The sequence below is a fragment of the Terrapene carolina genome, unplaced genomic scaffold (assembly GCF_002925995.2).
Source record: "Terrapene carolina triunguis isolate 2854851 unplaced genomic scaffold, T_m_triunguis-2.0 Scaffold66, whole genome shotgun sequence".
NCBI lineage: Eukaryota > Metazoa > Chordata > Testudines > Emydidae > Terrapene > Terrapene triunguis.
The window spans coordinates 21,919,718-21,943,186 of NW_020664417.1; the positions used below are offsets into that span (position 1 = coordinate 21,919,718).

A 23,469-nucleotide genomic window follows, 5' to 3' on the forward strand; every position below is an offset into this window, starting at 1 on the left:
TGGGAGTGGCTGGCTCATTACAGAAGCAGCTTTTCCTCTCCGGGAATTGACACCTCCTCATCTATTATTGGGAGTGGACTACATCCACCCTGATTGAATTGGCCCTGTCAACACTGGTTCTCCACTTGCGAAGTAACTCCCTGCTCTCCATGTGTCAGTATATAATGCCTGCATCTGTAACTTTCACTCTATGCATCCGAAGAAGTGAGGTTTTTACCCACGAAAGCTTATGCCCAAATAAATCTGTTAGTCTTTAAGGTGCCACCAGACTCCTTGTTGTTTTTTAAGAGGGAGGGAGTTTGGCCCGTGCCCCCTCCTGCACTCCAAACCCCTTGTGACCATTCCTCCGCCTAGGAGTAGCGGGGACATGTCGCTGCTTCCGTGCAGCCATGCGGAGCCAGTTAGGGAGCCTGCCAGCCCTGTGCCAGCCGGACTGCCAATGGAGATCAAAAATGCCGGTTTATAGAGCGTTCCAGCTAGTAAAGTGCTGGATAACACAGCTTTTACTGTATTCAAGAACTGGCTTCTCTTCAAAAGGCTAATTTTCCTTTCAATTTTCACTTGTTTGTCCTCTTTCATTTTTGTCTCGTCTTCACTAATCCCTTTCCTCATTTTTAGTAGTCCTCCTAAATAAAGTGCATTTTTCTTTCCAACTCCTCATACATTATGTCATACTACCTACATGCAATACTAAATGTTATACACTGACTCTATTCCAGTTACACACTTAGAGAATGCTGATATATTGTACCTAATCCAGGCAGATCTTCAATAATTTCCACAAAGTTCAAGGGGAAAATTCCAGATGTGCCTTTCAGCTCTCCACTGGCCCATTCTTCATTTACATATTCCTTAAGAAGAATAATTTCACCTTCTGAAAAACTTAGCTCATCTTTCTGGTCTCCGATATATTCAAACCGAGCTACGCATCTCGGGCCCCTGCACAAACAAAAGAATGAGTTGGCTTTACATATTAATTTTAATATTTTTGTCATTTCACTTCTTGTGGGCATTACACAGCCAGAACAAATTGCATACCCACAATAGTTATCATGAAGCAAAATCCACCATATTTATATCTTTCTGGCCAAGATGGTTAAAAATGGGGGCCTAAAGGTTGTACTGAGACAGCACAAAGCAGGCAGAAAGCTGCCCTAAACTGGTACAAACTATCCATAGGCCTAGCTCTCCAATATCCAGTCCCTGCCTCTCAGTAGGGTGTATGTCGAGTGGGGAGTAGCAGGCTCTAGGATGCCAGGAGTGGGAGGGAGTGAGGCAGCATGTGCAGTGCTGTGGCTGATCCCTAGCTGGCACCTTGGTCCTGGAGAGCTGCTTTCAATTGCATCAGGTCTCTTTTCCTGGCTGGCCTGCCCAGGATCAGAGGTTTGGAAAGCTGACTCGAAGCCACCCTGCCCCTGTCCGCTCATATTTTGCACAGTTAAGAAGCTGGCCAATAGAATATTTCCAAGTTAAGAAATACACAAAAAAGGAAAAGTAATGCTGTCTTATTCTGCTGAAGCCACATTAAAAAAAAAAAAAAAAAAAAAAACCCACAAAAATCTGAGCAACATAGGCTTTTAAAATATTTTTTATAGCTGGACGGCCTGTAGTCAATCTTCAGTGGAGGGGACGGGGCGGGGGGGACACATCAGCAATGGCTGCAATCACATTTTTATTTAGTCTGTTTGATAGATGAGTCACTGTGAAATGCTAGTTTAAATAGTATAGCAAGATTCACACGCCGCCTCCCCCCAAAACCTTGAAAATGCAGCATGATGTTTTGTAGCAGAGAAGACAATTTTCCTCTATTGGGACAAGCTTTATTTTTCCATGGTGGATTTCAGAAAATATAAACTCTTAATGTAGAAAAAAAAAAAATCAATGCCCCTGACAGCTTTACAATTTACAGCAAGATACCACACACTGAATTCAATTTTTTTCATTTAACTGGAACATAAAGTTGCTGTGTAGCAATATTTAAATCACTGAATGCACCAATTATTTATCATTTAATACCACCCCCAGAAATACAGGGTGAAGCAGGCTGTGACCCTAAGAGCTCCCCCATGCCAAACTGCATTCTGTTGTCATGCTATTTTCCCAAAAGGTAGCATGTAATATATCACTGGAAAACTAATAACTCGCTGATCATTAATATTCTTGCACAATGGAATATATAGTTAACCCACAAAGAACTGTAAAGATGTACTGGAAATATGTGACTAAAATGTGTTTAAACCAGGGATGTCAGGGAGAATTCATAAACAGGTTTTCTCCAGACAAAGGAAAGCGGCCAACATCTCAGATCAGGTGTGGCCAAATTCAATGGGCTAGTCACTTGTTTCAGAGGTTGCAGGAGGGGATAATTTGCGTTTTAAAAATCACCAGCAAGGGAGGAACCAGCACAGAATCTACACCAGACAGCATGGTGTCCACACCCAGCAGGGGAAAGGAACTTTATCTGAGGATACACTTCAAAATAATACATTTCAAAGGTTTACTGGACTATAAGGAGGGGAGTGAACTCCTTAGTTATCCTTCACCTTAGGAATGAAAGAAACCAAGCGCTTTCAGCTCCATGTGTTGGGTCCTGGCTAAAGGTCTAGCCAGCCATGCAGGAAGAAAGACTATGGTGAGAAAAACCGCTTTGAAGAAAAGACACTAGTATATTAAGTAGTTTTAGACTTAGAAGCATATTTTATTTTGTTTGTAACCATTTCTACCCTGATTCCTAATATTTGGTATCAACTAAATCTGTGCCCTTTTGTCAACAAACCTGTTTTGCTTATACCATACACCAACTCAATGCTTTGATTGAAATAGACTGTTGGTTAGCCCCATTGAACGTAATAAGCTACTGTGTACTGTCTTGTTAAAGGACCAGCGAACTTGTTTTTGTGAGTGTTGCAGAAAGACGTCTCTGAGGAACTTGGGAATGGGGTTCACTGATTGTTACCTGCGAGACAGGGTTTGGACTGGCAGAATCCTAAAAAGTTTGCTGGCAAGGCACACAAGCCAGTGTGTCGGAGAGCTGACACATAGCAAGTGGGAACTTTGCTGCTGCTACGCTGAGTCTGAGAGGGGCAACACAGAAACTCACAGTTTTGGGAACCCCAGCAGATTGTCACACAGGTGTAAAAAGGAATCCCTGCCCACTCCCCATCTCTTTCTGTGACATCATTTGAACCCTGATCACATATTGGTCACCCTTCTTCATAATTCTAAATTTTTCAGTTTATTTTGCTAAAAGTTAGTAGTTGTTTTTTTAAGAGGGTGATATGGAGGGACTTTTAAAATCAGATTGCTACTGTTGATCTTTTCTAGTGACTTTCAAAGCTACCAGAAAAGTGGAGTTTGAATAGTTCTACTATTAATTTGAAATTATTATTATTTTTTTAACTTTACCTTTAAGGGAAAGGCTCAGACTGTTTTGTGTAACCCACCTCTGCTTCATTTTGTTTTTTACTTTGGAAGTGAACAATCATGTAAGTCAACAAACTAGCACTGTCCAAAAATGATATTATGGAATGCAACTGAAATCAAGTTGTATCCATTTGCACCAGGAATGATACTGCCTCTCGTAGTCTCTCTGTATCAAAATAAGTCTATAATAATTGATCATGTGAGGTGCTGAGCACATACAATTAATGGGAATGGTAGGTGCACAGACCCTCTCAGCATCAAGCCCTAGAAATAGCTCTTCTCAGTATCTCAAAAAAGCAGATTTAAAAAATGATTTATTTCAAAGTCAATATCAGCTGCCATTTCTTAAATCCGTGAAGTTCAGTCTGTTGTTTATATTCCAGCCAAAAATAAAATTGCATTGTTTTTAGTCATCTTTTAGGAATATTTGTTCTATTTAACAGTAATTAGTGCTTAATTTCATATGAATGAGACAAAAAATAGAAATATTCTTATTCAAATATTCCTAGTTTGCAAAAATTAAACACAATAAACTAAAATATTCGTGCATCAGTTTGACTAAATTAACGCTAATGCCTCTGTAAATCTGAAGTAAACATAATCTTTCTGCTTATTTGTTTTTCATATACGTCAAGATGAAAAAGAGAGCAAAAATGTGTATGAAACTCACTTAATACATGGTGATGAAAACAATACTTTTTTCCTGTTCTCTTCCTCTGGAACATCAATCTAATAATGAGAAGACCAAAAAACAAAACACAATAAAAAACAATACACAATCAATCTTAAAATTATAGTGGCACAAATTTAGCATATTTAATGTCAAAATTAGAATATTCTCTATTCAAATTAGTTAATTACATTGCAGTTTCAGCTGCAGATGCCACACATAGGGTGACCAGATGTCCTGATTTTATAGGGACAGTCCCAATATTTGGGGCTTTGTCTTATATAGACATGTATTATCTCTCACCCCCGTCCCAATTTTTCACACTTGCTATCTGGTCACCCTATCCACATGGCACTACATAATCACTGGAATGTTCTGATCATTGGCTACATTGGGGGTGGGTGGGTGCTGTTTTGGCATAATCACTTAACTCTTTGATGCCAGGGGCCCATCATCATTGCTATTCAACATTATGGAAAGAAACAACAACGTTTCATAATTTACATTACTAACTGTGTGTTTTAATAGCAACAGTCCTCTTTGTTGACTGGCAGAAAATGGAATTGGACGCTACTACACACTGTTGCTTTTGGCTCCAGGCTCATAATTGATATTGCAATCTATTATCTGCTAGTGCAATTCACAATAGTCAAGATTACTGTTTAGAAATATCCATTCCGGGCTTTGATCATCCAGATTTTGCCATCTGTACCCCAAATAAACAAACAAACACGTCTCAAATTGTTCTTCAGTCTGCATGCAAAGACAGAATGTAAAAAAAGAGGTTAAGTGTCACCAAAAGCCCTCTTCCTTATCCCATTTGGAGCTGTAGGCTGTGCACTAAGGGACCCTGCATGTGTACGGTTTTAAGTTTTTATTTAAAAATATCATCACAGTCATCATCTCATCTCTTATCACACAAGAGAGCTGCAAAATATGCAGCATGGCCTAGTGGACTAAACATAAGATTGGGAGTCTAAAGACCTTGTTTGTAGTCCTGGTTCGGTCACTACTCACTGAGGGCCTGACCCAAGTCCCTCACTAATCAATGGGAGTCTTTTCATTGAACATCTGTGGGTGCTGGATTGGGCCATGCTTTACTTTGGGATAATGCCTACCTGACAAGGGCATCACGGGGATTAATTAGTTAATGTTTGAAGTGTACCATAGATGCTAAGTATTATTATTTGATGCCTAGACCTCATGCTGATATCCAGCTTAACATTATGAGCTAGAGATAGAATTGGCCCTTGTATCAGTACTGAATCTCTGGGCCCCAATGAGCTGATTATCTCTATTAACTGTTTTTTTTATAAAGTGTTCTTTCTTCCCAACAGATTTTTTTAAATTTCAAAACTGTAAAGAAAGTATTTTAGTGCTAAAAGAGTTCAATTCATTTTTAAAAATAAAATAAACTTTCAAAATTAAATATTAGTATGTAAGAATCATTCCTGGGTACACAGAAAAAATTAAAATGAGAGCAGCTCAGGAACACGTTCCTAGGTTCATTTCCCCCTTATTTATTAGCTACTGGATCCCACAGTATATTGTCTAACAATTCCAGTATTGTCTGACAGAGTGAGCCAAATGCAGGCCTGGCGCAGCTCCACTGACTTTGGACTTGTCTATACGGGGCCCCAGTGCAAATTAGAGGAGCATGAGTACTCTAACTGCTCCAAGTAGACCCCACTGACACAAACTAAAAGGTACCTAGTTCATGTTAACATAATCTTGTTTCAAACAAGATTGTGCATGTTTACACCTGTGCTGAATTTGGCCCATGATGCTCACTCCACTGTTTTAAAACAGAATAAAACTTTGTTTTAAAAATTAGCCATCAATAGAAATCAAATTGTGAATTACATAATGTTTGTTTGGAAACATGAAGAAGGTGAAGGGTGCAGTCTATTTACCTAACAAATTTCAGTATTAGTCCTGTGTGGGTGTAACACCCCCACCCATTCTCACTATTCCTAACTATGACAATATTTATCATTCAGTAATGGTATTGAGCATATTAAAACTCACTAACCTAAACCGTTAAAAAACGGAATCAGAGTCTCTTGTGTACAACTCCCTCACGATGGTTAGAAAATACCTAAAGTTATTAATGTAGCAGCAGTTCCAAAAGTAAGTTGTGCATGTGTAACTTAAGGTGTGATTTTAACCCCATTTAGTTAAACCAGTGTAAAAAACTGTATGATCATGGTGAACACTGTATGAACATTTTGGACTAGTTAAAGTTGATTCCTAATGGACTTGAGCTAAACCAAAATCACCATGTCCACAAAGCCTTTGGCACCATTTTAACTAAACTGGTTTAAAATCACATCTTAAGTAGCCACATAAATAAGCCCACAGAAATGTGACATTGCTTGCCCTAGGTCACATATTGAGACAATGGCAGGGCTGGGAATGAAATCCAGATCTCTTGACTTCCTTGATCAGTACACTTGTCCACCGGATGACTGAAAAGATACATAAATGAAGTGGAAGTTTCTATGCTACTATCAGTAGGCCCTGGTCTACACTACAAACTTATGTTGGTATAACTACATCTCTGAGGGCTTGTCTATACTACCCGCTGGATGAGCGGGCAGCGATCGAGCCAGCGGGGGTCGATTTATCACGTCTAGTCTAGATGCAATAAATCGACTGCCGAGCGCTCTCCCGTTGACTCCCGTACTTCACCGGAGCAAGAGGTGCAGGCGGAGTCGACGGGAGAGCGTCAGCAGTCAAGTCACCGCAGTGAAGACACCGCAGTGAGTAGATCTAAGTACATAGACTTCAGCTACGTTATTCACGTAGCTGAAGTTGCATAACTTAGATCGATTCCCTTCCCAGTGTAGACCAGGCCTGAGTGGTGTGGAAAATCCCCTGAGCAACGTAGTTATACCCACCTAACTCCCAGTGTACACAGCGCTATGTCAACAGAAGGGCTTCTCCCATCAACATAACTGCCACCTCTCAGGGCGGTTGAGTACCTACGCTGATAGAAGAAGCTCTCTTGTTGGCACAGGTAGCATCTTCACTAAGTGCCACAGCGACCCAGCCACTTCAGCGCTGTAATTGTAGACAAGTCCTTAGAAAAACTGTGTCTGTTATGTCCTGTGTCTCAGATTCCCTTATCCAGGTCTCTTTGCATTGTGCAGGCTATCCTGTAAAAATTAGCAGCCATGGTGTTATCTCCTCAATACTTCCTCACCACTGGTTTGATTACCCTTATTGTATAAAGTGATCCTTCCTTTTAGGAGTTCTAATTTGTTTTCTTTTAGGAGCTTTTTTATTGGTGACTTGTAGCATTCAAGAGGTTTTGTTTTTCCAAAATAAAACTTGCCTGCTGCAATTTTTAAAACATACTTCAATATCAACATACCATGTCAGTGTGCACATCTTGGGAGGGTTGAAGGCATCCCAATACTCTCAAACAATTTAATGCAAATCCTTGATGGGACTTCTTGCTTAAGTGTAGCTTAAGTGCAGCTTCTTGCTTATGTGTAGCCGTTTAAAATAATCTGCTCTGTAACACCAGGGAAACTCCCATGGGAATTTGCCCAGATGAAACAGAACAGAATCTGGTCGGGGTGATTTATGAGCATTTCTTAAGTAACAGCTGCAATTCTCTCACTTGACTTTAAATTAACATGAGAATCATACCTATAATGGTTGGGCAGAGTTGCAAGATTAAGTAGATTTCTAATATCACACAAAAACCTGATCTCTCTTCTGTGCACTGATGCAAAATTTACCTAGATAACAAGTGGAATAAAATGCACAGGAGAGAAGGTAAATTAGGCCTTGATCATGAACATGAGTGGAACACACTATATTTCAATGGAAATGGGCTACATACAATCACTTTAACGAAGTTGGCAGGAAATATCCCTGTGCGATTCCCGAGTTTTCCTCTGTACCACTCATTATCTATTTTCTCCAGAAGATAAACAGTCTCTCCAGAATGGAGGTCCAAATCATCAGCATGCTCTGTAAGACAGCATCATTTCAGTTACAGTCAGTGTCAAATGCAGTGAATTTCTCTAAATAAAAGCTTATTAAATATACACCATACCCAAAAGTTGAATCAGTTTTAAAAAAAGTCTTTATTAACATGGGTATACGGTTTGACATGTAAGCTTTAACTCAAAATTGGTCTGAGCTAAAACCATGAAACAGAACATGCACACATTCAGGATAAGTTTGGATCCAAACTTAGCAACTTGGGCCCTGCAATTGTACCACATTTCAAATTCCTGTGAAAATCAAAATGCTACATGCCCTTTAAACCTCAGTGTTCCAAAGAACAGAAGAAAAGTTTTGACTATTTTCTTCTCTGCTTTGGAAGCACATTTTACGCTATTAGTCAAACTATACACTTATTAGTATTATTTATGTGCACTCACCTGCTGGAAAATCATGCAGCACTACAGCATGGGGAGCACTTTTGTCAGAAACCCTCTGAATATTGTTTGAATCCTTACAAAAAACACAAGCAATTTAGAAATTATGAAAGATATTAACATGAACATTCTATTATTGATTCTGAAAGATATTTTTGCTTTTGGACACAATTCCATCATGCATGTATGATTCCAAATTGCCACCTTTAAAGAAAGGAATTATTATTATGCATAAATTAATGGGCCTGATTCTTCTCTCACTTATACTGGTTTAAATCAAAAGTAATTCCATTGAATGCAGTCACCCAGGTGTAGAACCAATTTAAATGAGAGGAAAAATGATGCAGTGTATTCATATTCATATCCACTACCTCTTATCCGACTATTACAACAATTTTGAGTTTTGCAGCACACTCTGAAGACTTTTGCCATGTTATTCTGATGATACCTCCTTTATACCCCTTAAAACCTCTATAGCCCTTTTCTGTCATAGTAATGACTCTCACAGTAACTTTTCCTTCTTCCGGGAACACCAGACTTTGCTGGTTGATGGCACTTATATCTTCCCCCCCTTTTTGTTTTTGGCCATCAGCTATGTCATCTCCATAACATATTTGGCTCATGAAGTGTTAATCTAGAGGTTTTTCTACATTGTAGTGCAAATAAAGATACTGATAAGATTTGGTTGGGGCTGTGCATGATATTCAATGTAAAACTAAACATAGATATTAAATTTCAACATTTGCAGTTTTTTGAGTTTGCAGATTCTGTGAACATGTGAGGTTTCACATGAACATTATTATATTAGTGAAATTTTGGTTAAGTTGGGGGTGCATTTTTACATTAACTAGTTCCTTTTCTACACTAGGAAAATTTTCTAAAAAATTTCTCACTCTTTCTAACATCAGTTCGGCTGAACAAATTTTAGCAACATTGTGTGCCCTAGTATAGATGGGATATCAGCTGTCCACATATTAAACATCACATCAATTATGCTCAGAGCTGTTGTGGGGATATATATATATAAAAATGAAGTTTCCCTAGGGCAGACAAAATGTTTTCATGCATTTTGAAACGCTGATGAATTTTGATCTGGGATTGGCTGCATGGTTAAAGTCAAATAGCTGTAGTCATATGATATTCCTGCTGGTTTCCTGATTGGCTAAGCATCCCTAGGTGCTTGAATCAGGGTCAGCAGAAGTCATTCTGACTTATTTTCTCAGGGCTTGTCTACAGTGCAGCATTCAACTAGTTGCACTTCAGTTGTTTGTATTGCACCAACTTGAAGCACCAGTGATTGAGTGTCTCCATACTAGTCACTCTCAACCATTTTAAGGTTTGCCCTTAAGTCCAACACTAAATCAGCCCTAAACCGATTAGAGTGGGCTATCAAAAATTCATTCATAAATTTCATAGATTTTAAGGCCAGAAGGAGCCATTGTGACAGTCTGACCTCCAGCATTCAAAGCTGGCAAACCTTAGTCCACCAGCTGAGAGCCCCCATTCTGCCCTTTCAGCAATGAGCCCCATGTTAGCCCTGCCTACTCAGTCATACCTCCACAGTGCAGGTCCTCACATAGTGATCTAGCCGTGGATTGCAAACTGAGACTACCTCAGCCTACCTGTGATTCATCAGAGTGAGATCATCAGCTAGTAGCCGATCAGTGGTTCACTAATTAAGGAGCAGTACATTGCTGGAGGGATGTGCATATATAGAAGTTGGGGGGAGCATGCCTTAGAAAAGCATGGCTGGGGTAGGGGGGAGATTCCATAGTAGGGGGTATCACAACAGAGAGAGAGAGCACAGTCTCAGCTGATGATCCAAAAATGTTGGGAGACTGGCTTTTCTGAGTAGATTGGGGTAAGTTTATAGGGGAAATATCACAAAAACTGCATATTAATCTACCTCCTACCCGCTGGGAGAAGGATTTCAACTCGATACCTTGGCTGATGAAGTGAGGGATGATGAATAATTGCTTTGTTTGAATGTAATTCAATGCAATACAAAGAGTACATAATATGAACACAGTGCAAAAACTGAGCAATGTGAATTACAATGTACTGGAAATAAATGTATTCTTAATATGTATTAAAAAAGAAATGCACATGTTTGATAAAATCAATGTGCTGCTGAGAGCTTGGAGTTGCTATTCTTATTATTAATCATATTACCACCGTTGTGCCCTGAAACGTGCTAAGCACTGTACAAATGCATAGCAAAGCACGATCCCTGCACAGACGAGTTTACCATCTAAAAAGATTTAATTAATTCTTAATGTTTACCTTTTGCTTGCTTGTCAGATGCTCATCTAGGCGGGTGATTATCTTCATATGAGACAAGTGCACTTTGCCGGTTTCCCCTCCCTTTTGGCACTTGAAGTAATTGCTGTCGATCTGCTCCAGCAGCACAAGAACATCCCCATGCTTTAAGGTACGGCAACATTTTTTGAAACCAAGAGATTTAATAAACCAATATTACATTTTTCAGAGTGTAACCTTTAAAGCTTAAGGCAGTTGGTGCTTTAACATAATAAACGACTAATGATTTAGTGTGTACCTGCAGGGGGAGGGGGGGGGGGGGGAGAATGAATTTCTTTTACCTTGCAGCCGAGTTCTCCAGGGTTTCTAGGAGAGAAATCTTCCTTGGCAATTCCATGAGGCACAGGCAGCTTAAACAGAAATCCAGACAAATTATTCACAAATCAAATGAACTCTCACACTCTAAACACCTGAAATTCATGCTACAAGAGCCTGTACAGTGATGCAACGTAATATAGATACATCCACCTTTCCCTCCTATGTGTTTTGGCCACTGGACAAACAATTTAGGAAGAGATTTTCAAAGGTTTGTTGTTGTTGTTGTTATTTTATTAAAGAAAATGGGTATTTAGCACTTAACTGTCATTTGTGCCTTTGAAAAATATCACCTATACAATTCAAGTCAGAGTTTAAAACCAGCTAAGGGTGCACAGAGGGGACAAGAGGCCTTTCCCTTATCTCAGTCCTTGCTCACCCCACAGTGTAGCTTCCATTTCCTCCTAGCACCCCAGGTTCGTTCACAAGACACCCAAAGACTGTGGAGAAGGAGGCAGAGCTATTTTATATATAAACACCCCCCCCCCCCCCCGCACGGAAATATGCTGAAGGTGAAGAGCAGCAGACTCCTCCCTCACAATAAAGCACCTTATACTCTGTACTGGAAACAGCTCTATCCTATATGCAAAAGCCAGGCACAATATCTCCACTCTCACCATGTATTTATTGTAGAGAGTGTGCCCTGGTTTAGGTCGAGGCGGTAATGCTGGGTCTTGATTTTTTAAAACTTGACTCTTTGCTCTCTTGACTCCCATTCCAAACATGTCATGTCTTTTATGGAGTGTCAGGTCAGACGAGGATCGGCAAAAAGGGTCCTTTTGGGAAGAGGTCTTGGTTCCAGAGTGTTTTGGTGGAGGTGGCCTTCCAGGAATGCCTTTAGGTGGAGGCAGTCGAGCTGGTACAACTTTTCCATCCACAGGCCTAGAGATTGGTTGAATGATGAAAGAAGTGTGCATTTTAAACGAGCATATATACCCCCCTAATCTCTGAGACAGCCACACAGCATTCAATAGGGAAATACGATTAATTGAAACAGGAAGAACAATACAGTAGAATCTGGATTATTTGAAGCTCTCTGGAAACACCTGAAACCTTTGGATAACTGGGGGAATTAAATAATCAAGGAAGCCTTCTCAGTAGGGTTCCTTGACTGCAGATTTCAAATCCTGCTGGCCAGTTCCAATTACAGGGAGCTGGCTGGCTGGCTTCCGTAGGGCCCTCTAACTCGGTAAGACTTCAGCCAGGCCACCTACCATTAAAGAGCTTTGTCCAGAGCTGAAGTGCTTTGAATGAGGTGCTTTAGCTGAAGACCTGCTGGTTCTCCTGGACTTAGGAAATCAGTCTGGCTCATTTCTTGGGATTTCACTTATCTGAAACATCCTGTCATGTGAACTGAATCATGCCACCAGCTAAACTGATGGGACAAGACCCTAGTTTGGATAACAGGCATCATCAGATTAATGGAACCATTTGCCACTTTTGTGAAATGAGATTATTCTGTACAGAAAGCTACATTCAGAATGTCCAGGCTTCCTGGTTAAGTTCTAAGTATAAATTTTCAAAAGTGCCCAAGTGACTTAGGACCCTAAGTCCCATTGACTGTCTATAGGACTCAAACTTCTAAGTAACTTGTACGCTTGAAAAGGTACCACTACAAACACTGGTAAAAAAGAGCTAAAAAATGGTGCTGCTTGTACTGTGTATTCACGGAGTGTGATTTTCAAAGGCTAAGAATGTGGCCAAATCAATAACTTGTGTACTCAAAGGTACCTCTCTTCTAAATAAGGACTGCTTTCCTGTCAAATTTCAGCTTTGTATCCCTAACTGGATAGGTACTAACGCTGTCCAAAAACAGGATGTGTGGTTTTTTTTTTTAAATAATCTTTATGCAACCTTGAATATAGTGACCAGATATTATAAACACCACAATATTACATGTTTCCTCTACAATTTACTCTGGCATTTTATAAGAGGTTCATTAGTTCAACACAAACAAGTATTCACTAGCATGAGTTCTCAAAAGGTCGTAATAACAATAAGCCAGAACAAGGTATGTATTAATAGGCTTTTGGCCTGTGCATCTGGTGTTTTCAGCAAGTGCCTTCAACCACTCGAGAAGAGTATTAATAAGCTTATTAATGCACCCACCACGTGTTCCTTATAGCTATTACAATATGGGCTCTAGTCAATACACAGTTTTGTGAGGATTTATGCCAGATATCGTTCCATTATGAAAAAAGCCTTCTAAAAGAGTAAGTGAACATGGTAGGAAAATGGTTATATACATCTTTTCTCAACTATTTTGAATATATTTATTCTAACCCTTTCTCTTTTTTCAGAATTTCTTGGACCTTCACCTCCCTATTCCTTTCCTTCAGAAACCCAGCTGTCATTTCAGCACCAGTTAATGTTCCTATAGCCCCCTTCAACTCACTTTTGCTTAAAAAATAAAAAAAAAAAGTGAATGAGAGAAATCTGTTCATCTATGTTCTGTTCCCCACCCCCCCTCCATCCCTAACCTCCTTCCAAATAAGCATTTTAATCTAAAATGACAAAAACAAAATTAGGATTGTTCCAAAACTGAACCACAAAAATAACCAGATTTTCAGTCCACTTTTTGTGAGGAGATATTATCAAATATCTAGCCTAAGAGATCTCATGTCTGGAAAATCACAGGGTTGTTATTAATCATAGGTCTTCTGTGAACTTGAGCAGAAAGGGAGGGGACAGAATTTCTATCTATTGGGTTCACAGAGAACATAAGGGAGAGGTCCAGAGTTATCTAAAACTAAATAAAGGCAAAAAGTGATACACATATAAAGAGAAACAATGAGTCATCTCATTTGCTCTCAAGGCAACTCTTCTTATAATCACTCCAACATTAGGAGATGCACTTAAACTTTCATAACAGAAATAGAGCTTTATTGTCATGATACCCTAAGCAGAGTAAATTCAGTTCCAGGATCAGCTCAAGCCTCCTGATACAGGAAGAGGGAGAGGGTGATACAGTAAAACTTTGTGCTTTGGTACACAGCCAACTATAAAATCCATACATAGATATCAGTGCCTAGGTGGCATGGGCTTATCAGCAGATTTTCTACGACCCACCAATCTGTCCCTGACAGTCAGTGGAGCCCTGGTCCAAGGCTGGCCTACTTCCTTTTGCCTGTGGGTGCTACTCCTCTTCCTGTTGCTGAAGGGGATAGGGAGGCTGTAATTCCTCCCACAGTTCCACTAGGGTCTCGGGACTGAAGAGTAAGCAAACACTGGAGGTACTGTACATCAGTAGTTCTCAAAACCGGTCCACCACTTGTTCAGGGAAAGCCCCTGGTGGGCTGGGCCGGTTTGTTTACCTGCTGGGTCTGCAGGTTCAGCCGATCACTCCCGTTGGCCGCGGTTCGCTGCTCCAGGCCAATGGGGGCTGCAGGAAGGGCAGTCAGCACATCCCTTGGCCCGCGCCGCTTCCCGCAGCCCCCATTGGCCTGGAGCGGCGAACCGCGGCCAGTGGGAGCGGCAATCGGCCGAACCTGCGGACACAGCAGGTAAACAAACCAGCCCGGCCCACCAGGGGCTTTCCCTGAACAAGCGGCGGACCAGCTTTGAGAATCACTGCTGCACATAACGCATCTAGAGCTTTAGAGCTGACCTGACACCTTTCCTCTTCAGCAACAATTCCTAGAAGGGCAACTGCCCCCTCTTTGCTCCCACAGCCCAAGCCCCGCCACAAGAGCAAGTGAAGATAGCTGTTGATGATCTTTTCTGTGGAGGAGAGGATGGTCTCCAGCTCTATCTGCTTTCAGTTATGGGCCAAGAGGCTAAAGCTGAGGCTAGGTCTACACTACCCGCCTGAATCGGCGGGTAGAAATCGACCTCTCGGGGATCGAATTATCGCGTCTCATCAGGACGCGACAATCGATCCCCGAATCGACGCTCTTACTCCACCAGCGAAGGTGGGAGTAAGTGCCGTCGACGGGAAGCCGCAGAGGTCGATTTTGCCGCCGTCCCTACAGCGGGATAAGTCGGCTGCGATACGTTGAATTCAGCTACGCTATTCGCGTAGCTGAATTTGCGTATCTTAAATCGACCCCCCCGTAGTGAAGACGTAGCCTGAGAGAACAGAGTGGCAGTCAAACAATAAGAGAAGAGCTGAGTTGCAATCTTTCTAAAGAAAAAAGAACAGGAGTACTTGTGGCACCTTAGAGACTAACAAATTTATTAGAGCATAAGCTTTCGTGGGCTACAAAGGCCTCTCTTCTCCACCATACCAATTAGCCACAATGTGGTGTGCATTAGTTGGCTATTGGTGCATGCCTAATTATTAGTGATTATATCAAAAGCACAACTTACTCAAGCCTACTGTCTTAATAATATACAGTTGATAAGTATGCATACTAGACCGACTAAGCAAACCAACCCAGTAGCTAATCTCAGTCCCCTGAAATTGCTACTTAGAAATTCTACTCACCTAGGGGGCAGCACAGGCTCTGTCCAAGAAGTACCTGTTGGATCTGAATGTTCAGATTCCTACAAGAACACAAAAATGCGATTTCAGTTTATGTAAGAAACATTAACAGGTTTCTGTTTAAAAAGATGCCTTTCTTATTTAAATTATACTAAACAGAGAAGAACTTCAAATCAGAGGCCAAAAGAAGTCCACCAACAGGAACTTTTTAGGGCAATGCTGTAAAGAATATATTAATAGGAGTCATGGGATGAATTTAAGAGGAGGAAAATTTAGGCTGAATATCAGGAAAACTGTAAATATGGTAACTCTTAGCTTGAGGGATAATATTTCTCTCTCAAAAAAATGTGGTGGGAGCACCATCACTGCGGACATATAAAAAGTCGACTGAACAATGCACTAGAAAAAATATTGTATGGAAGAAACCTGCACTGGCAGGGGATGGACTAGATCAGAATTGTGTTTTCTCTTGCAGTTACTTGACTCTTCTACATTCTCTTTCAGACAATGGCTCTCTTTGCCATGCAGCTAATGGGGTGATCATGTCATCCATGGTGGTGAGCATTTCTTCTTCTTAATAATTATTGGTATTACCATAGTGTGTAGGACCCCTAGTCATGGACCTGGACCCCATTGTGCTAGGTGTTTTACAAACACATAATAAAGACACAGTCTCTGCCCCAAAGAGCTTACAATCTAAGTGTAAGACAACAGACAAGAGAGGGATGCAGACCGATGGGGGAATACAAGGAAACAATGAGTCTATTAATATTGGTCAGCATGATGGTCAGCCTAACTGTTGTCAAGTTTTTTGTAGACATCACGGCAAATGATAGTTTTAAGGAGGGATTTGAAGGAGGATAATGAGTTAGTTTTTCAGGTGTTTATGGGGAGCTACTGCGAAGTGTGAGGGGCAGCATGAGAGAAGCACAAAGGTACTTGTTTGAAAATTTATCAAATGGGTGATGGAGGCTAGCATCATGGCCTGATCGAAGGCAGGAGTTGACTTTTCAATACTGAATGAGAGATAATAGGCAGGGTGGGGATAGGTGGTGAAGGGCCTTGAAAGTGAAGACAAGTAGCTTAGATTTGATAGGATAGAGAAGGGGGTGCCCGAGGAGGGATGCAAAGAGAGGGATGACACAGTCAAAGCGATGGGCTAGGAAAGTGATTTTGCAGCAGCATTCTGAATGGATATGAGCAGTGCAAGACTGTATTTGTCAAGGCCAGAAAGAAGGATGTTGCAGCAATTGAGATGTGAAATGGTGAGAGCCTGGACAAGAGTTTTAGCTGTGTGGATGAATATGAAAGGCCGTATCTTAGAGACGTTTTGCAGAAAGAATCTGCAAAACTTAGACATAGCCTGGATGTGAGCACCTCAAGAGAGGTCCAAGTTGAAGATGACAACCCAAGTTATGGGCCTGAGTGACAGGCGGGATAGTGGTATTACCCACAGTGATCAAGAAAGGGGGCCTGGGTGGGGGGAGATTAAGAGCTCTGTTTTAGCCATATTGAGCTTGGCAGCTAGACATCCATGAGGAAATGTCAGAGAGACAGGCCAAGATTTTAGTTTGGACAGAAGGAGACAGATCTGGAGTAGAGAGGTAGCTCTGTGACTTGTCAGCGTAGAAATGGTAGTTGAATTTGTGTTGGTGGAGGAGATTACCCAGAGATAAGGTACAAAGGGAGAAGAGAATGAAACCAAGAACAGAGCCCCGTGGAGCCCTCATGGAAAGCCAGAGGGGGGATCCACTGAAGGAGCAATTAAGAGAAGACCAAGTCACAGGAGCCAAGTGAGAACAAATTATCAAGAGCCTGGTTCACTGTGTTGAAGGCAGGGCCGGCTCCAGGCACCAGCTCAGCAAGCAGGTGCTTGGGGCGACCAAGGAGAGGGGGTGGCATGTCGGCGGTGGGTCCCTCGGTCCCTCTCAGAGGGAAGGACCTGCCGCCGAATTGCCGCCGAAGAAGAAAGCGGCGCAGTGGAGCTGCCGCCGAATGCGATCGCAGCTTCCCCCTCTCCCCCCCCCCCCCGCCGCTTGGGGCGGCAAAAACCCTGGAGCCGGCCCTGGTTGAAGGTGGCTGGTAGGTCAAGAAGGATGAGGATGGAGTACTGGTTTTGAGCCTTGGCTAGGAAGAAGTGTTTAGAAATTTTGGTGAGAGCAGTTTCAGTGGAGTGCAAGGCGCGGAAGCAGGATTGGAGAGAGTCTAGGCAGGAACTGGGAGAGAGGACCTCCAGACTGTGATTGTAAGTAGTGCAGTCAATGATCTTAGAGATGAAAGGGAGAAGGGGGGCAGTAATCGGAGAGGCAAGTGGGATCAAGGGTGGGGGGTTTTTTAAAGAGAGGAGAGACTAAACCATGCTTGTATTGTGAAGAGAAAAATCCAGAAGTGATTGAGAGGTTAAGGAGAAGAGTAAGGGAGGGGATGAGAGTAGGCATGAAGGAGATCAGGAGATGGATGGGGTCTCTCAGGCAAGTGGAGGGGTTAGAGGAGGAGAGCAGATAAGAAACTTCTGAATCGATGACAATGGAGAAGAGAATCAAAGCAAGGGGAAGAGAAGGCAAGACACTGCTTTTTATTTTGCCTTTCTAAGCCACGTCCTGTGACAGATTACTCAGTGCTAAAGAAATCTCTGTAATTTGAGGGTTTGTATCTTTGCTATAATGGCCTACGATGCTTTGCAGTCATTCACAGGGGTGCAGGAATTCCATGCCTGATGGTGCTCTGTCTGCTGTTTCTTGTTCAGGCAAAGTGTCGATATGGGCCTTTTGGTTTCATCTCTTTTCTGCTCATTGTTTTAGCTGATTTCTCTTCCATTTTTGCCATCAAGACTCTAGATTTAGACCTTTCCCCCCTGCATTTTCAAAGTTTTTCTCAAATAAATCTGAGTGAAAGGGGTCGCAGCTGGTGGGGTGTGCAGAATCCCTATTTCCACAGCTTTGTGGGACGTACTAGTATCTCCTGCTACTAGCACGTCACTGATCATGAGTGAAAATTAGAGGAGAGGCATTTGAGAATAAACTATTGTTCTCAGGCTCTGGATAAACTAGTGGAAATTGTCTATATAATGCAGCCAGAGGTGAGAAAAGGGTGCTGTCAAGTTCCCCTTTATCATCAGAAACAATTTTTTTCCTCTCAGACTGGCATACAGACAGAGAGGTGCCTCCTTTCTGAAGACAGAGGATGCATTTTCAGAGGGGTGTGTGGAAATTTGGCCATGTCAATCCTATCAGTTTAATGCCCTCTGCAAGGCTTTGAAAGTTTACCCCAGGGAGCATGACTACAACTACTAAAGTACAGAAAACAAAAGATAAACATGATCAAAGCATAACAAAGTGTAAATCTAAATCAACCAAGTGATTTCCAGCACTGACAACAACCTAAATGATGTAGCCTGATTAAAAAATAAAATATGGAAGAAAAACATATGAAATGCCTTATAATTGTGAGTAACATCCTCATCCCCCAAATGACTTATTTCACAATGAGCAATTTGTTACAAGAGACCGTTTGCTTTGCTAACCAAAGGATGTAATACAGATACAACTTACCCCTTTCCTTGTTTGTTTGGCATTACTAGGCTTTCCAGCAACGATCCCAGAGGTGTTCCCAATTGGTTTTTCAGCAGGAAGAGGTGGAGGGATATTTGGAACTTCATTTAAAGCTGGAGAAGTGTTAAATTGTAAATCTAATAAGTTCTTTGTAGGGACCAAAAGGGAGTGTAAAAAAGATAGATATTAACAATCAAAATGGATCCCCAACACCTCTTGGTGAACACAACTCCCTTAGCCTGTGCTGGTAGGATATGAGCAGGAGTACTGGAAAATACTAAGGAGATGCATAGGACATGTCCCCATTTTGAGGAACATTGTAGGAGTACTTTCCTTATTGCGTAACCAATCTTCCTTTAAATCCAAGGACACTGGCTTTTTCCTCAGCTGTTCAAGTACAGTGAGGTTAGGGCAGTCTGGACAGAGTCTAGTGTGATAGAAGAGAGAGAGCAGGAGTGAAGAGAGGCAGGTATGGTTGGAGGGGTTCATCTCTAGTCCATCAATAAAAGCCACTAAAAAGAATTTAATGATTCCACACCATTGGCTTTAAATGCACTCTCTGACTGAAATCTGTTAAATGTTTGCATAAATTCTGCCAATATACTTATCCGTAATGCGTCTGTACGGACTGGGACATTTTTCAACCTATTTTACAGGGTATTTGTGTATTCAAATGACGCACCTAACAAAATCTGAGGCACTTCTTTAAATCTGCTGGGCTTCTACCCATGCTCAGAATCATGTAAAAAATGCTTATTGTCAGCCTAGACAGTCTAAACATTTAAAATTGTTTAAAATTATTTTTAAAAAGACCAAGTGAGAAGTTACCATCCAAATGAAGGCCTAGAGTCTTATCTTATGAATCAGCTGCTCACTGCATGAAGGGAGCTCTCAGGAGAGAATGTGGAGTTATTTTATTTAGCATAGAACATTTAATTGTATCTCAGTGACCTGAAAGTCTGGATTGGAATTTAAAAAAACCAAACAAAAAACCCCAAAGGCGAATCCATCCCTTAGACACTGAGTATTTGGAGACTGAGCCAAGAAGAGGTAAGTTAATAAAGCTTTCTTGCTTATCTAAGCCAATGTGATGGGGACTAAAAGAAGGATTAACTGCAAGAGAGAAATCTCTCCTTAACATACCTCACTGATTTAAAAAGAGCATTAGAGATTTATTTTTACACACCTCCTTCAAATCCTGATACAGATGGCCTAGTTTTCCACTCACATCCCTTCCACAAACAATATTGCCAACCCTAAGAGTTCAAAAATCAGAAGACAGGTGATCATCTCTGTTCCTTCTCAGGTTTTACACTTGAGGGGAGCAGCTTTAACTCCCAATTGGACCTCCACAGAAACTCAGTTACTGGGAGTTGCTGAAGGGAGGTGCTGAATCAGTAAGTTCCTAAGCACCTGACCCTTTCCTTTTTTTGAAAGCGCTATTCATTTGTTGTGCTGTGTTGGCTCCCTACAGGAGCCATCTCCCTCTATAGCAAGTGGGGCAGAGGTCACCTTGAACCACTGTTGCCTGATCTTTTTTGGTGGCAGGGCCCTCCAACGAGGTTTAGCCCAGCCCAATCTCCTCATGACGACAAGGCCTTTGTGTAGCTACAACTGAGTCAGACTGAAACCCATGACAGCCTAGGGCAGGGGTAGGCAACCTATGGCACGTGTGCCGAAGGCGGCACGTGAGCCGATTTTCAGTGGCACTCGCACTGCCTTGGTCTTGGCCACCGGTCTACATTTTAATTTAATTTTAAATGAAATGAAGCTTCTTAAAACATTTTAAAAACCTTATTTACTTTACATACAGTAATAGTTTAGTTATATATTATAGACTTAGAGAAAGAGATCTTCTAAAAATGTTAAAATGTATTACTGGCACGCGAAACCTTAAATTAGAGTGAATAAATGAAGACTCGGCACACCACTTCTGAAAGGTTGCCGACCCCTGGCCTAGGGTTTGTTTGGATTTTTTGTCTCCTCCTTCTGAAGCATCAGGGATGGCCACAGCTGGAGATGGGTCACTGGAAGGTGTGGGCTCTGAGGTGATACTGAGAATTCTCTCTTCTGGGAGCATGGCTGACTGTTCACATGCTCAGAGTCTAATTTATCGTCATATGTGAGGTGAGGAAGGAATTTTTTCTCAGGTCAGACTGGCAGGGATCTTGGGGAGACGGAAGGAAGGGGTTTGCCTTTCTCTGCAGCATGTGGGCACAGGTCATTTGCCAGGGTTATCTGGGTATTATCTCACTAAATCAATTCTCTGACATTGGTGCTCCTCAGTCCCTCCTGTTCTTTCCCAGTGGCACATAACAGTTTAGTCTCCTGAAGGCTGTAATACTTCGTTCCAAATTTGGTTGGGCTTGGCATAGGGGTGGCTGAGTAGCATTGGTGGCCTGGTCAGAACGGATGATCTGGTGGTCCCTTTTGGCCTTAAGCTCTATGACTCTAAGGCTACATCTACACTATGAGCTAGGGGTGTGATTCCCAGCTCATGTATACATATAAATAGCAGTATAGCCACAATAGCATGGGTAGTGGCAGCAGAGACATGGCTTAGCCATGCTGAGTACGTACTCACCAGCTTCAGGTGGGTTTGTACTCGGCGTGGCTAAGCCGCGCCTCTGCTACTGCTACCTGTGCTATCACAGCTATACTACTACTTATACTCGTGCTAGCTCAAGGAGAGCTAGCATGAGCATGTGTATATGAGCAGGGGAAATCACACTCCTAACTCACGGTGTGGATGTAGCCTTAGGTTTTGCAACAGCTCACATTTGACAATAGGGATAGTTGGCTCCACTCTGGGATCTGAAGAGCTTCACAGGCCACTCTGCTTACTGGGAACCCCACTTTCCCCCTTTACCTCCATCTCTTTCCCAGTTGCAGTCTCTCGCTGAGTGGATCTTCACACCCCTCTACCAACTGACAGAACATGACTGAAGCCCCTTGAGGGCAGTTCAGTTGCCACTAGAGAGCAGCAAGAGACTGTATTATTTGTCTTGCAGCTAAAGAAAAAAAATAATGTCTGGACATGCATATTAACAATCGAGACCTGAGAATTACACTGGGAAGGTGGAACACACTTATCTGCCTTCATTAGACAGACTCTTACAGCTGAGGGTACATGTGATTGTGCAAACCAAAAAGGTTATTACAAATTTTGATATAGATTTTTTTTTACAACTTTTCTCTGTATTTTTCTAACTATTTCCACTGCATTTCTTACCTACAAAACTACAGTTTCTATGGAAAATTAAACACTCTTCTAGAAGTAGGGATGTAAATGTAAGGAGAGGCTAAAACACTACCAGCAGGACACTCTGCTACTACAAATTTGACATAGTGTAGAAGTATGTGGATTTTTAGATGCTTTTAATAATCGCCTCTTCGGTTATTTCTCTCTTTTGCTTGTATTTTTGGGTGCATCTACTAGGGATGTGATGATTCCTCTGTTTTGGGAAGCAACCCCAGGGTGAAAATTTGTAGTTTACTAAATCTGAATCTTGGCAACATGCAATAAAACACTCAATAGATAGAAGATTTCAACACCAAGACGTCTAATGCTTCTCCTCTGCAGCTTTCCAGCTTTGTGAGAGCTAATCAGTGTCAGCTCTTGGTGGCATGGGTTGGGAGATGGAAGACATTGTGGTTAATGGTCAAGATGGGACCAAAAGGCCACATTTCGTATCCAAGGTTTATGGTGCTATTTTTTTTTTTAATTTCTAAAAACACCAGCAAAACGCCAGTACTTGAACAGCTGTGGATTTTAGAGCCAAAATAATTTCATCCCTGTCAATATTAAGCAATGAAGTCATGTTTACATCTTTCTAGAAAACTAACAAACAGTTTAATACAAAAGGTGTGAGCTTCCATAGGAGCGTCTACATTTGGTAGAGAAACAAATTTAGCACCTTTGTATTAAACTATTCTTTAATTACAGGTTTCAGAGTAGCAGCCATGTTAGTCTGTATCCGCAAAAAGAACAGGAGTACTTGTGGCACCTTAGAGACTAACAAATTTATTAGAGCATAAGCTTTCATGGGCTACAACCCACTTCTTCCTTTTCATTTTTTTTTTTCTGTACGAGTTTTTTCATGAAGTTGATGGATTTCCACTCCATACGGCTAAATGCAGTGCCAGTTGTACAGAGGAAGAAGTGGGTTGTAGCCCACGAAAGCTTATGCTCTAATAAATTTGTTAGTCTCTAAGGTGCCACAAGTACTCCTGTTCTTTAATTACAGTTTTCTAGAAAGATGTAAACATAGATTCATAGATTCTAGGACTGGAAGGGACCTCGAGAGGTCATCGAGTCCAGTCGCCTGCCCGCATGGCAGGACCAAATACTGTCTAGACCATCCCTGATAG

The 23,469-nt window shown here is 41.6% G+C and overlaps 1 protein-coding gene across 1 annotated transcript in view; it reads right to left on the reverse strand.

The window, feature by feature from the left end:
* SH3D19 (SH3 domain containing 19) overlaps window positions 1-23,469 on the reverse strand; it is a 151,401-nt gene that overhangs the window by 8,332 nt on the left and 119,600 nt on the right. The window contains exons 9-17 of the mRNA XM_026647849.2: window positions 19,099-19,211; window positions 15,551-15,609; window positions 11,742-12,006; window positions 11,091-11,159; window positions 10,774-10,914; window positions 8,494-8,566; window positions 7,947-8,077; window positions 4,094-4,152; window positions 752-939 (exon numbers count right to left, since the gene is read on the reverse strand). Of these exons, the coding sequence (XP_026503634.1) occupies window positions 752-939; window positions 4,094-4,152; window positions 7,947-8,077; window positions 8,494-8,566; window positions 10,774-10,914; window positions 11,091-11,159; window positions 11,742-12,006; window positions 15,551-15,609; window positions 19,099-19,211 (1,098 nt within the window). The remainder of the gene's footprint in view (window positions 1-751; window positions 940-4,093; window positions 4,153-7,946; window positions 8,078-8,493; window positions 8,567-10,773; window positions 10,915-11,090; window positions 11,160-11,741; window positions 12,007-15,550; window positions 15,610-19,098; window positions 19,212-23,469) is intronic.